Here is a 15,426-nt window from a genome sequence, read left to right on the forward strand (position 1 = left end):
CCCCAAGATGTACACAACATCCTTCTTTCTTTCTTTTTTCTTTTTTGTTTTGTTTTCTTTTTTGAGACAGGGTTTCTCTGTATCGACCTGGCTGTCCTGGAACTCACTCTGTAGACCAGGCTGGCCTCAAACTCAGAGATCCACCTGCCTCTACTTCCCCAGTGCTGGATACAAGTCATTCTTTTTAACGCTTTTCTACAAAGCCCCACGAATGTCCTAAGTGACTTATTTCCAGGAGATTATGAAACAGGAGCACCACACACTCAGTAACAGACATGGCGTAGACACGTTCTTTCATTCTCATTGGGCTGATTTTCGTAAATGACATCTCTACCTTTGGAATTTCAGGATGTTTTTACTAAAAAGAAAGTTACCATCACTCTGTCCTTGCATTCATAGGCATAAGAAGGCACATTGCCTTTTTGCATCTGTCCCATGGACTAGTTTATGCTTGGGGGCTGATGGCTAGTCTGTCGTTCTGACTTCCACCAGCTCTCCCAGGTTCCCAGCTCCTGCCCAGGACTGCTCATCTGTTGTAATAGCTCTCTCTGTGTTACTCCTACCTGTGGTGGGTGGAGCCACCCTCAGTTTCCCAGAAGGTAATGAACACACCAGCAGACATAGCTGGAGGAGCGAGGTCCTTCTTGACTCCTCGCATAGGGAGTTACCTAACAGAGAGACCTCTGGAGTGCCTGGCTGGCCTAGGCTCACATGAGCATATAATTGAATCTTTTGTGTCGTGTGAGTTGGAAAACAAAGCGATTTCACTTCTAGAATGACCAGCTAGTCTTGCTTCTGAATGGAGTAGGGAGAAGAAGCTATGTTTAGGTCATGGAGAGAGCTTGTACCTCCAATTTATGCATAGATAAACAGATTTTTAGTTTACCAAACACTTCCTTACAAGCTAGTCTTAACTCAAAGGCGGTTCTTCCTCAGTGGGAGGAAATCTCAGATTTCTGTGAACTGAAATCAATTGCAAATGTAAAAAAATCTCCGCCAAGTAGAGGGACAATCAGTTCTTTTATATATTTTGCTGACCGTGACATAGCAACCCCACCGAGAAGTAATTCTCTTCATGGAAAGATGGGGGTGGAGGGCGGCAAAAGCAGGTTGTTTAAAATGAGGCAGCTCTTCAGGGTTAAGACGGGGGCTTACTGTGAAGCCAGGGCAGTGTTCTGATGCGCAAGAGTACTGTATTCTGTTCTCTTCCTTTTTTCTCACTCCCTTTCATCTTTCGTACTCTGTAGGTGTTCACAGAAGTACTGCAGAGGATGCTAAGGCTATGATGTCTGTGTAGTGTGTGGGTCACGATTGCTCGGAGGTGCTTGGTGAACTAAGAAACAATGAGCCTGGTTTTGATAATGAAGTTCACGCCCACCCCCCTCTCCCACCCCCTGAGACAGGATCTCACTCTGTAGCCTTAGTTGACCAGGAACTCACTGTACAGACCAGGCTGGCCTTGAACTCATATTAATCTACTTACCCCTGCCTCCCAGTACTGGGATTAAGGGCAAATTCCACCACACCTGTTACTTGACCTTCTTAAGAATCTTAGCCTGTGAATTTTCAAGTGACCTTCTCAGACCAGGACAATGAGACCACAGATAGAAAGTATCACAAAATTTATGTCTCATTTTTAAAAATGACTTTTTGGGGAGCTGGAGAAATTCCGCAGCGATTGAGAGCACTTGTCACCCTTGCAGAGGACCCAGGTTCAATTCCCAGCACTGACAAGATGGCTTATAGCTATTTGTAACCCCCAATCTAGGATAGGAGATCCAACAGGCACCCATGTGGTACACATACCTGCATCCAAGCAAAAGATCATACAAATAAAGTAAGATAAACCTAAATTTTTTATTTAAAAACATTTATTTAAAAAGTCTTTACTCAGAATAAATTGCTAACCGGATATTTAAAACCCAAGTGATCCATCTTTTCCTTTGTCAGCAAATTTGCAAGTAACAAACTGTAGAGTTCAGTGGAACCCTTACCACAGTGTCTGAATTTCTATCAGCACCTAGGCTTATGGCCATGCTTGTAGCGAGAATAAAATGGAAGTGTATAAGACTGACTTATACAGAATGTGTGTTTCTGGTGTTCTCCTTTTAGAGATTTTCCATGGTCTGGACACACTAACCGTAATGGGCATTGCGTTTGCTGCCTTTGTTATCGGAGCACTCCTGACGGGGGCCTTGTGGTACATCTATTCCCACACAGGTGAGTGTGACTGCTTTCTCTCAGCTGGCCCGTATCTGGGCACCTACCACATAACAGACATACACAATTTTAGGGATGGATAAAATAGTAAGCCAAAGAAAGAACATTCACTTTCACTATTCTTATATTTATATATTTGGTATAAGTTAGGTCGTGTAAAATATAACTTGTCCCAAATGATGCTTAGAAAAAGGATGGTTATCCTATGCTAGTTACAGTTTATCCTATGTTAGTTACAGTTACAGTTTATCCTGTATTAGTTACAGTTTATCCTGTTAGTTACAATTTATTCTGTTAGTTACAGTTTATTCTATGTTAGTTACAGTTTATCCTATGTTGGTTACAGTTTATCCTATGTTAGTCACAGTTACAGTGTTGGTGATATTCAGCTTCTAATAAAGCAGTGTTGTCATAGGATTTAAAGAAAGCTTGTATGGGACTAATTAGAAAACATCCCTCCAAAGAAAAAATATTGGAATCATCTGAGCGACACCCAGGATGCGACGAGAGAAGCCAGTCGCTCATTACCACAGCTGCCAGGGCACTGAACAAGGCCCACCAGCGTCCCCGTCAGTGGCCCTAAACCACGGTCCCCTGGCCTCTAACTCGTGACATCTTTGATAAACAAGTTTCTCCTATGTTTACAAAGTTAGGATTTCAAAATATATTTTTATTATTTATAAAAAGCCTGAAAAGTGAGACACAAATTTTAAAGCTATGCCCTCCCATCCCCACCTCTCGATTTTGATGTTCCCTCCAGCCAGCCCCAAGGTTGAACCTGTTCAGAAGCCAACACCGAACACAGGCCTGGCAAGGATTCACTTGCTCGGTGGGGAAGGAGACTGACCCTCCACTTCCTCCTGGTGCTCTTTGATAGCTTTCTATAGTTAGGAAGGGAGGGCTTGTATGTGGAGACATGTTAAAGTCGTGTTTGTTTGGGGATTTGGAGTTTGTGCTGTGACCCTGGGTAAACCGGCTAGATTGAAGGTTCTGAGGCAAATGGACTCACTGACTCCTGTAGCCTTTTCTTCAGCTGGAGTCATTCTGCTAGCTTCACCAAAAGAAAGACTATCGGAAGGGAAGGGAACGACTAGAGGGAGCCTCAGGTATCACCATACCTTTCAATTTTCTTCATGTCTGTGCATGTGTGTATGAATGTCCTCGTGGGTGTGAGTGTGTGTGCAGGTGTGAGCACGCACACACATGGTGGTTCCCCATCACTCACTTTATGTACTGAGGCATGGTCCTTCATTGAATTCAGAGGTGCCAACATTGCTCCCCTAGCTAACCACCTTGCCCCACTGATCCTCTCTTTGCTTCCCAAGTGCTAAGATTACAATTAGCCACCAACCTGACCTGGGTTTCACATGAGTTCTGGAGGTCCTGAACCCCAGCCCCCATACTTGGGCAGCAGGTGCTTACCCCCTGCGCTGTCTCCTCAGCCCCTGTTTTCTGTTGGTTGCTACACAAAGTCTCAAACTGTTGAGAAAAATACATGACAGAGCTCTTGTGTTAAAGTTTCTGACTCTTTCCATCAGCAATTTCACTTCAAATGCCATGGCCCTGGACGAAGGTGTCTTAGGTTATGGAACACAGAGAAGCAAGCCCTCGGTGTCTGGCCAGGCTAACTCCAAAGCCAGCTAGTGACAGAAGCTTAGTGTTTAATAACTGAGCATCGAGTCCTCAAAATTTGTTGTTCCCAGCCAGCAACCTTATAGTGCAGTGTGCTTCATGTCAGGGAAAATGAAGCCCTGAGTGGGATGGTTCTGAGCACTATATAAATGCCTCTGAATCATTTGAAGACTTTTCCTCCATGTAAAAGTTCAGAAAGAAAGAAAACAAAACCCTGAAGAGACAGCTTTTGGTAGAGTAGAATTTGGAGCCAATGCTATTATCACAGCGGTACTGACGTGTTTAGGTCTCAAGCTAATAGCTCTTCGCAACTTTTTCCAACCTCCTGCACAGGGAGGTTCTGGGGCACTTGGCACCCTGTGTTTGTCTACTGGGAATGAACTTGGAAGTACTCCAAGAAGGCTGTAGTCCTGAGGCACACAGATGTTTTCTGTATGTCTGTTCAGCCACTGACTGACTCAGGTCTCAGAGCTGATCCTGAAACCCACATGGTCCATCTTGGGCTAGGAAGCCGGGCCCAGGCATAGGAAGGGCTAGCAAATGGTACTCGCTATGGAAGCACCCCACACTAAGACCCCTCTGGCAATTCCAGATGTGTCCACAGCCAAGCCTCAAGCCAATAAACAGAGAGCAGAGCTTGATTGTATTGTGTCCTGCTTCCCCTCATTGAACTTGGAAGTGGTTGTTCCTTGCCCCCTCCCATCCAAACAAAAGCCTCAGAGGGGAGCTTCAAGTATTGTTAATACAAAATAAAGTTTGCACATAGATTTAAGACAAACAAAAGCCCTTCCAGCAAACAGTTTATGTTTATTTCTGTTTATGCCAGCCCAGAAACTCAAAGTCCTATAGACACTGTCCTTGGGACTTAAAACCCCGCTGATACTGCTTATGATTCCACTCCGAAAGTACTTTTAAGTCAAAGTTGTGGCCCCAAGTGCATTTTATGTACGGCTCGTAATTAATCTTAGTGTTACTCAAACACAAAGAGGGCTCAGTTCAGAACCCAGTAAATTTCTGACGTGGGTCAGCCAGCAGCGAGTTTAGATAAACAGGGATGGTCAGGATGGCGCGGCGAGCAAGCAAAGATGGGCAAATCCAAACACTGACTCAGTCCTGTTCAGTTTCCACAAGAAGCTCCACTGTGGAACTCAGACCTTATATGGTCTATGTGGGGGCTCGGACTGCGTCTACCTCTGTGTCCAGAACAACGCTTCGTTTGGACGACTCCCCTCTAAGCTTCTGTTTTCCACAGCACAAACCAAGTCACAGATTTGAACTGTGACTCCTTATGTTCCTGAAATCGTTTTGGTCTAAAAGAGAAAGGCAGGGCTCCCACTGTCATTTAGCAGCTCCAGGCACAGCGAGATAGCTCTTTCGGGCTCCATCAGTTCTGTCTTAAAGCCTTCTTGTGTTTAGGCATGAAGGACGAGAGGAGAACATGGCTGGAGACAGGCATAGCTCTACTCCAAGATGCCTCACCTCTGGTGCCACGGGTCCCAAAGTCAGAGGTGTGCTTCCATCTGTTGTTTCCTTTGCTCTGTAGAAACCCGTGTTAGCCTCATGGAGATAGTCCGTGTACAGTGTGACACCAGAAAGAGTTCTGCAAGAGCAGACCCTCACTACCTCACTCTGTGTCTCGAGTAACATTTATTTCCATTCTTGTCTGATTCTTCGGGATACTAACCGGCATCTCTAAATAGCAAGTAGACCATGTTATTTGACTGCCCCTTTTGGTTTGGGATCTTCTCTGTCAACATCCTACTCAGAAAGTGAGGGTTTATTTCCACTTTCCCCAGATGCCCCAATTATCATCCATTTCCCCTTTCACCCTGTGGTAGATTCATACTGAAGTCTGGTTAGATCCATATTCACTGTGTGTCGTGATGACCACGCACACGCTAACCACGATTTAGCCATTTAGTGACAGTTCTGTTCTGTGTTCTTTCGCCTGTGTTTCAGTTTTCCCAGGCATCAGTAGCATCCCCTGCCTACGTCTATCCATGCCCTGTTAGTTTAGTTTTCTAGACATTTATCATCCGTTCGTCTACTGACTGCCAGCTGTTATGACCTCTTAACACATCTGGGCATGCCATCCACCTTCCTCCACGGGAAGATAGCTGGAGACTGCTCAGCATTCAAGCGTCCTGGCCGTTCCTTCAGGGAACCTGGGTTGGGTGCCCAGCACCCGTATCCCACAGCTATTTACATGCACATGTGCTCACTCTCCCCACCCCTCTTAAAAATAAAACAATTTTTAAGTCAGTTGGGCCTAGCTCATGTCTTATGCCATATATCCTAAACCTTCCTTCTTCTTGGCCTAAGAGGTCATGGGAAATGCATATTTCCTTTATGACGTGAGTCTGAGATATCTTCATTTTATAGAAACCCTTGATAGATGAACATGGTGGAGACTATTAGATTATAAACAACCCCTTTGGAATTTTGAAAGTGCTCCTCATTTTCTTCTAGCTCTCTAAAGATTGCTGCTGAGGGGTTTGAGGCCATTGAGCTTTGGATTTCTTATTCTCTGTGTGATCGACTTGCCTTTCTGGAATCATCTTTATAACACTGTCCTGATTTAGATGTATTTCCACAGTTTGAGCTGGGAATTAATTGGGCTTTTGGCCTGGGAATGTCTGCCCTTCATTCTAGTCTTCCTCCTCTCCATCCCTTCCTTTCTTCTTTCTTGCTTTTTTTTTTTTGGAGGGAGGAGGGCATTGATATAGGAAATAACAGTGCACAATAGGTTGGCCTTGAGCTCACTGTGGCCTCAAACGTGCTGTCCTCCTGCCTCAGACTCCTGAGCACTCCGGTGACAGGCATGTGTCCCCTTACCTGGCTCACTTGCTCATCCTTTCCTCTTCCTTTCCTTGCCCCTGTTTTCGTCTTCTCTCATTACATATTATTACATTTTATTGGAGAGATGAACCTCTATAGTCCCCTACCCTTCCTCATCTCTCTTTCAGTTAACCTATCATACTGTCTGGAAATTTTTAAAATTCCAAGAACTTTGAATTTCCTTTGTTTTGTTTTTTTAAAGTTCTGTCCTTCCCTCGTGCCTGCATTATCTATCTGACAATCATCCAGGAGTCCTGAAGAATGAGGTTCTGCCAAGGGCACTTCCTTCGAGCTTGTTGGGAGGGCTGTTTTATGGATGAGCCCCAATGTCACCTCCCTGCATCTTTCCTCTGAACTCATCAGGTTTTCCATGAAGCAGGCCTTCCCATTTCCCACCTCAGGGTATAGGTCTCGCAGTTTTGAAACCTAAATGGGCGTTAATAATAAAAAGTGCTGACATAGCAACACAGGAAAAGAAGCACTCAAACTTCCTGGGCAGGGCACGGTGCTGACACTTCTCCCGAATGTGGATAATCAAAAACGTACTGTGTTCTGGGGGAAATAAACCTGTGAGCTGTGGCTCGGGGGCCAAGGCCACTCTGCTGTAGTAGCCGTGAGGCTGGGGAGGCTGGGCACTGGAGTCAGCGGGCCCCGAAGCATACGGATGTCCACTCAGCTCCTCCCTCCAGGTGTGACGCCTTGCTCTCAGCTGTGTCCGGGGTTGGGCATTTCCAGTACCCTCACTGTCACCCCCTTTAGAGAATCCAGCCTAGCAGGGGAGCAGAGGGAACTCAGGGGAGCCATATTGCTTCCCGTACAGCAGCTTGGTCTACTGTACTGTGTATAGGCCTTGAGCAGCTTCCCTTCCTTCCGTGTTCCATGTCTCCATTGTCTGGGCTTTTGAAGCCTCTGTGGTGTGAATGAACTGTTTCTCAGTCTTCGCCACTAATGGCCTAGGTTTGGGCTCTGTGATCAGCTCCAAGTCCCCCAGCTCTTCAGCATCTCCCCGTGTTTTATTGCTGTTGTCTTGGTTTCTGGGATTCTTCTTTTTTAAGAGCCCCCTCTCTTTCTTCCTGTTATCCTGGTGAGATTTAAGGAGGGGTACAAGTCTACATGTGCCTACAAAGCACTGTCTTTATCTGCCTCTTTGCTAAGTCTTGCCCTCAATGCAGATATATATATATATATATATATATATATATATATATATATGTATATGTATACGTACACACACACATGCACACACATGCACACACACAGATACATGGACACACAAAGCGCACATACACACACATATATGGGCCAGAGCACTGATGTGACTGGTGGTTCTCTACATTTTCAGTCTACTTACTTCTTCCTGTTCTGTATTATAAGCTCTAAGAACATATGGCTCCAACACTTTCATCTTTGTGTTGCTAATTGGTGAATAAGCTTATTACTGTGTGTTCAGTATATACTAATACTCCGATTAGTGATGCAGATCTCTGTTTGGCTTGTTTACAAGTCTGCTCATCCTGTCACTCACGCAGTGAAACTCTCAGCTATTGGTTAATGCCAAGTGTTGACCTGGGCCTTGGTGTAATGCCGGTGGCCAACAGAGCCGTAGCTCCCTTGTAGAACTTACACACATACGGAGAGCAAACGGGTTCCGGTGGAAGCCCAGATCCCAGCAGAGAGAGGCCAAGCCTCCGGACAGGAAGGCTTAGTGAGTTTTTCAGAAAGGCAAGTCTCCCCAGCAGGAAGAAGAGTGGCTTCAGGAGCAGGGGAGGAAGACCAGGGATGGGGATCGTGGGTGGGAGATGTACGGGGACAGACAGGAAGGTGACTATTTTGAAAAGAATGGGAGAGGCTTTTCTGTGACGAGAGGGGGTCCTGCCGTCTTCACAACGCCAGCAGGCTTGCCTCTACCTAGCTCCACCTTTCTGGGGCTCTCTTGCCTCCAACCCTGTTCAAGCCTTTCTCTAGCTTGGTGACCTCCTTTCTGTGGTAGTGGGGAGGGAGGACTTTGCTGAAACTCCAGACCTCTGCAGAGAATCTCGTAGCTGAAGCTCTCTCCCGACTCAGTGGGCTTTTAGGTGTGTGCTTGGCTTCTGTTCCTAGACTGCATGGTGGGTTCAGTAACGACCCAGTAGGCCTGAGGGATGGGAGCAGGCAGTCCTGGGCCAAAGCCTCTGCATTTTATTTTGCTCTGTGAAACACCTTGTTCCTTCTGCCTGTACGTTGTTTTCTGCTTACACCTTGGAGCGGCCTGCAATAGCTGACATTATTATGGGGCTTTGGTATTTGAAAGGCTTTTCATGGGTGTTTCTTATTTGAGCATCTCACCTCTAGGAACGTCGTGAAGTAGCCATCTACCGCGCCTCTACCAGGGGAAACGGTAGTAATATACCTGGCTCAAATGACAGGCCTGGCAGCAAAATTAACTAGAGAGCTTTAAGTCTAATTTTTTAACAATGAACTAGGCCCTATAAAAGTACATAGGGGTAGGGTCTGGGGATGTAGTCAATTGGTAGGAAGCTTTACGTCTGATCCCCAGCACTGCGTAACTGGGGGGAGGCAGGAAGATCCAGAAAGGTCTCTCTCCCTCTGCTAGTCTCCGTCTTCTCCCACCGCTCCCTCTTCTCTTAGCCTTACTGCCAGACCCAGAGTACATTCTGTTCATCACAAAGTCAAGGTAGTGTAAGGTGCAGGAAACCACAATGCGATTGGTAGCAGGTTGGCCACAGCGAGGAATAAAGACAGGGAATGACAGGCAGAGTATTTGGGAAGACTTTAATTGCCGCCTGTGGCAGTTATTTCTTTTCATCAGAACTCACGTCAACAGCTAACACCCCCACTCCCTACCCCCCACTCCTTACACCCCCACTCCCACACCCCACACTTCCACCCCCACCTCCCACCTCTGCGGTGGGAAGGAACAGGTTCCAGGAAAGATGAGAAGTGACTGATCCTCTCTAAGCTGAAGGTAGCCAGGTTCGCCTTCCTTCGAGGCCCATGACTGGTTTCAACTAGTATGTGAAAATAACAAAACAGAACAAAGGAGCAAAACCAATTGGTGGAAAACTGCAACCCACACATGGGTCTGAAGGAAAACCTCCCCCTCCCTGCTTAACTACCTCCCAAGAACAAGGACCCATAATTTCCCTCCCAGCCAAGCCAATCGCCATAACCTGCAGCTTCTTTCTATGTCTCATGAGTACCCCCCCACACACACTTCATTTCCTCACTTCCTCACCTGCAGGGGGATAGAGGGCAGCTGGTCCTCCCATGGTTCTCTCCTGGACACCTGCACCATCTTCTTTAGGCTCCATAACCTAGATTCCTGCTACCTTTCTTTCCTTGTTAGTCACCTCTCTCCCTGTGTCCTCCTGGAAACAGAGGACTCCACTCTGTCCTGGAGAGAGGCTCAGTCTTGAAGGAGACCCTGGTGTGGCTCCCAGCACCCACATTGCCAGGCTGCTCACTACTGCCTGTAATTCCAGCTTCAGGGTAGCCAGCCTCATCTTCTGGCCTCTGCACACCCGAACACACATGGACATGCATACACCCTTATGCAGAAACACATATACATGTGTTTAAAAAATCCAGTTGTAAAGATCTGGCCAATACCATGCTGAGCTACAGAAATAAAAGCCGTTGTCCTTTAGGAAATATACCTTCCTCCTCTTTAGAAGATCACTGGCCTCACTTAGGCCCAGCCCAGGCTAGGAAATGCCTCGGATTAATCCTTGCTTTTCTCATCTTGTGTCCCTCCACCCTGCCCCACCCCTGGTCCAGACTGTTCCAGGCTCTAAATGCCCCTTTCCCTACTCACTCTTCCTCCTCTCTGGCTCTCCCTTCCCACCCCTGTGTGCTTGAGATTTCAGAAGCACAAAGACTGAACATCTAGGCTCTGATGGCTAAATTTGTGCTGTGAGGAACAAGCCCCCCTAGAACATCTTACATCTCACTGAGCTGCTTAGCTACAGGGTCCTCCCAGCCCACCTCCTCCACAGGGTGCCGGCTGTACCTGTCACCAAGGTATGCTTTAAAGATAGTGTGATGGGGGGGGGCAGGAAGCCAAAGGACCACTGGGGCCCAGTGCTGGGAACAGGAGTGTGGGCACATTAGGCTTCTTCGTGATGAAATATTACAGCTCCTCCCCCATCTCACCAGAAAGGGCAGGGGAAGCTTTCCTAATTTTCTGAAGGATGAAAAAAAACTTGGTTATATTGAGAAATATTAGGTTTTACATGTGAAAATAGCCGGAGGGCAGGTGGGCTCATCTGTGGAAGGTTCTCTTCCTTTTCTTAAGATTAATGTTAGTGTGTGAGAGTAAGTGTGTGCACATGTATACACACACACTCACGTGTGCCAGAGGCTGACCTTGCACGTCTTCCTTGGTTTCTCTAGACCTTCTATATTGAGAAGGGTCTCCCACTCAACCTGGAACTCACAGATTCCTCTAGCCCAGAGAGTCAGGCTGCTTCAGGACATGGGAGGGTCTTCAGCCTTTACTAACAGGTTCGCTGACAGATTCTCCCCATACAAACTGTGCACTGAACCAAAGTTAAAATAATATCAGGTTAGTGTGGCTCACCCACCTCAGGGCAGATTCTACTGTCTTGAATAAGGGCTCTTTTATGCTCTCTTTGGGATTTTACTCTGGGAAGCATTTTCTCATTACCAAGGCAAGAATTTCCAAGACTCTAAAAGTTGCAAAATTTGTTTTTATTCTCTCTCTTTTGTTTTTTTGTTTTGTTTTGTTTTTTGAGACAGTTTCTCTGTAGCTTTTGGAGCCTATCCTGGAACTCACTCTGTAGGCCAGAGCGGCCTCGAACTCACAGAGATCCACCTGCCCCTGCCTTCTGAGTGCTGACAAGATCTCTTTTTAATGGGCACTGATTAAAATAAACCAACACAGCAACAAATTACATTTGACAAACAGATACCAAGAAGCAGATATTCTGACTTCCTGGGCAGGATACAGTGCTGACATTTTCCTGGACATGAATTTTCAAACATTTGTCCTGTTCTGGAAGACATAAATGGGACAAGGCCCTAGATGAGTAAAGATGTCCTGCCTCAGCCCCTAGATGAGTAAAGATGTCCTGCCTCAGCCCCTAGATGAGTAAAGATGTCCTGCCTCAGTCCCTAGATGAGTAAAGATGTCCTGCCTCAGCCCCTAGATGAGTAAAGATGTCCTGCCTCAGCCCCTAGATGAGTAAAGATGTCCTGCCTCAGCCGCTAGATGAGTAAAGATGTCCTGCCTCAGTCCCTAGATGAGTAAAGATGTCCTGCCTCAGTCCCTAGATGAGTAAAGATGTCCTGCCTCAGCCGCTAGAGACCAAGCTCACCAGACCAGGCCAGCGGAGCCCAAAGGGATGGCAAGACCTGTTAGACCAGTGTGCCCTTGATCTAAATGGGGAGATGTGTGTGTGTGTGTGTGTGTGTGTGTGTGTGTGTGTGTGTGTGTGTACACAAGAACAGTTAAGGGCTGGAAATACATGGGACTATAGCTTGGGTGGAGCATATGCCTGTCATTTACAAGGCAGTGGGTTCAGACTGTAGCACTGAAAAAGAAAAACACAGAAGGGAGAAAGAGGTAGGGAAAGGGAAGGGGAGGAGAAAGAAAGAAAAAAGATTGGATTGTTTTCTAGAAATAATTTCCCATTTGGGAGAAAGTAAATTTTTGGCAAAGTGTTGTTACCCTCGAAGCAATCTTCCCACCGTTGGTTACATACACTTGAAGGACCAATGCTGGGGAAGATACCAAATGCTCCAGGAAAGAAGAGCATTAAAACAGTCCGCCTGCTCCTTGGGAATATCCACCCTTTCCTCTCCCTCCATCCCTCCAGTACCAGGAGGAAAATTAATTACAGGAAATGCAAGGACCAAATGCTCACACAATAGCCTCAAGTGCTCCGAGGTGGATGCAGAAGTCCATGGGGCTGTGGTTCATAAAACAGATGTCAGAGGAAGCTGAAACCTGGCCGGGGGCACGAGCCCTTGGTGCATTTTGCAGAATGGCTCTTCTGGCCGGGATTTTTGAGGGGCCCCAGGAAGGCACTGGCAGGACAGGTCTCTAGTGCCTGAGCCTGCTCTCACTGCTGCTGGGTGGTGTTTCTGGGAAGCTGAAGGGAGGTTGCTTATCTCCAGCTGATAGCTGTGCATTTCAGCAGGACAGGAAAGAACTCAAACAGGCCTGCCTGCTGGGGGCTTCTCACATTGGTGGGGGTTGGAGACATTGGTTCCGTTGCTGAGAGTTCCTATCACTTTCCTCTTCCTAGAGTTTTGTGTTGTTTTTTTTTTTTTTTGTTTTTTCTTTTGGGGGAGGAGTTGGTGTGAGGCTGGTTTAACTGAAGATACCGCTGGGCCTCTTACACAGTTAAATGCAAACCATGTGTGTGACCTGAGCTTTCCTTACTCCCCAGAGCGTTGTGCATTTGGCACAAAACATGGGCTGAGCTGTAATGAGGTGGAGTGTGTAATGACGAGAGGGCTGCTTAATGTGTGGGAGTTAGACGCATTGAATGCAACAGAGCTGCAGTGTACAAAAGTTTGTTGGTGTGTTGGGAGATAGATGCATTGAATGCAATGGAGCTTTGGCGTGCAAGGAGGCTGTTGCTGGTGTGTTGGGAGATAGATGCATTGAATGCAACAGAGCCTCAGCATGCAAGGAGGTTGCTTGTTGGCAGCCACTGCAAGTCGCACCTGCAGTCAGCTTAAACTCCTTGCCCCAAAGAGATTTCCCATAGCAGCCCCCACCCCCCACCCCAGTTCCTACTTCTCAGGCAGGTTTCATGCTGGGCACACAAAGCTTTTTGTGCTGCAGGTAGGGCAAAGTCTTAACTTCACTGGCCCAGATTTAAACAAGGCATTGAAGCAGAGGTTGGGGATAGCTCAGTGGTATTTGGCTCTTGCCTAGTGTGTGCAAAGACCTAGGTCCCATTCCTAGTACAAAAAGGGGTTCACCAATCCACAATTTCAAGTTTACTTAGACCATTATGTTACTGTTTTGTGATTAATTGTGTAACTCATTCGTGCGTTTCTTGGTCATCAGCTCGTTAGATAGTTGTAGATGCCTGTACTTGATGGCTATGTGGTTTCCTGGCATTCAGAAGGCTCACCCCTGAGTTGTAGGCCCTAGAATCCAGAGTATTGGTCCTCAGCTGCCACAGAGCCTAGCCACAACTGGCCATACAGAAAGCACTTACTGCCTTACAAAAACAAGAACAAATCAGAAAAAAAAAATATAGTGCAAGGCCCTCCCGCCAATCAGAGTTAGCTGCTTCTGCCTACAATTAAGAAAAACACCAGGTAACATATCAAAGAAGGGGGGGGCATTCCTTTCCAGAACGCATGTGTGACATGTCTTTATTCACTGCAGGGGAAACAGCACGAAGGCAGCAAGTCCCCACCTCACCACCGGCCTCGGAGAACAGCAGCGCGGCCCACAGCATCGGCAGCACTCAGAGCAGCCCCTGCTCCAGCAGCAGCATGGCCTAGCGGGAGCCCGATGCCCGCTGCTGTCGTCGCCGCTGCCGCCGCCGCCAGGGCAGGGCCCAAACCGGCGCTGCGTGTCCAGACTCCGAAGGCTCCATCTGGGCTCCCTGTAAAGAGAGAGTGAATTTCAGTGTGCCGACAGCCTGTTGCACCCACCCCCCATCACCCCGGACATCTGTCACACATGAAAGCTAAGCCGGTGGCCTTCTCCAGACCCTCGGAGGATGAGGGTTTCAATGTGAAACACACTAGTGTTTTCTTTTTTAATGCTGCTTTGTCCAGGTGTCCAAACAGCCATCATCTGGGGTCAGAAGTTTGACCCAGAGTAAGGGGGAAGGAGAAAGAAAGACAGCCGGAGAATAGAGCCAGGGAGACGTGGCCAAAGATGCCCTCCTAGCTGCACCAAGATGTAAAATAGAAGAAATGTCCCCTCCGTATCCAATCCGCACCTCTCTGTGGGTGCCCACTCCTGACCTGCCACACCCTACATGGTGCCCTGTTTAGCTCGCTAGCCTGGGGGAGCAGGCTACACCCTGCCACTTGTTAAGGCAACATTCCTTTCTTGGGCCAAAATGAATGCTGATTCCTGTTCCTCCGCGCGCTGCGCGCGCACGCGCGCGCACACACACACACACACACACACGCCAACTCCATACATATCTTAAAGCCAAATTTGTTAATTCTTACAGGCATACAGAAACAGAAAATGCCCAAAGTATGGAACAACGGGTTGTGCCTGTTTCTGACATTTTGTCCTGACCATATTTAAACTTCAAGGGGGTGAAGGTGCCGTGTGTGTGTGTGTGTGTGTGTGTGTGTGTGTGTGTGTGTGTGTGTGCATATAAGCACAAGTGTGTGGCATCTGCACATTGGAGATAGGACCACACCCTCTTTAAAAATGTTCTATGCTTCCAGAGTTGAAACGTGAGTTATAAGCCGTAGACTATGTGGACTCAATACAGCGGCCTTTCTGATGAACCCTTTATCAAAGCCAGTCCCTTCCAGGAGGCCCCAGGTCATCTCACAATGTCACCGGTCCTGCCCTCAGAATGCAGAGAGAGAAGGGCACTAGCTTTAAAGTAGCTCACAAAAAAAGGGTTTCAGGGGAACTTCCTTCAACAGAAAAATATGAGGCCACTGTGACAGCGCTCTGTAGCGCTGTGTTAAAACTGAGCCCCAGAGGGGACTCTCCATGCCGGATCCACCGTAAATGAAATCAGATTGCTTTCCCAGAATTCCTCCAAACAACTT

At 47.2% G+C, this 15,426-nt stretch overlaps 1 protein-coding gene across 1 annotated transcript in view; it reads left to right on the plus strand.

Moving 5' to 3' along the window:
* Tgfbr3 (transforming growth factor beta receptor 3) overlaps positions 1-14,586 on the plus strand; it is a 171,993-nt gene extending 157,407 nt beyond the window's left edge. Inside the window, exons 16-17 of the mRNA XM_075942916.1 lie at positions 2,113-2,220; positions 14,060-14,586. Of these exons, the coding sequence (XP_075799031.1) occupies positions 2,113-2,220; positions 14,060-14,178 (227 nt within the window). The 3' untranslated portion in view covers positions 14,179-14,586. The remainder of the gene's footprint in view (positions 1-2,112; positions 2,221-14,059) is intronic.
* The last annotated feature ends 840 nt before the right edge of the window (positions 14,587-15,426 follow it).

The sequence above is a fragment of the Microtus pennsylvanicus genome, chromosome 12 (genome assembly GCF_037038515.1).
Source record: "Microtus pennsylvanicus isolate mMicPen1 chromosome 12, mMicPen1.hap1, whole genome shotgun sequence".
NCBI classification, from domain to species: Eukaryota; Metazoa; Chordata; class Mammalia; order Rodentia; family Cricetidae; genus Microtus; species Microtus pennsylvanicus.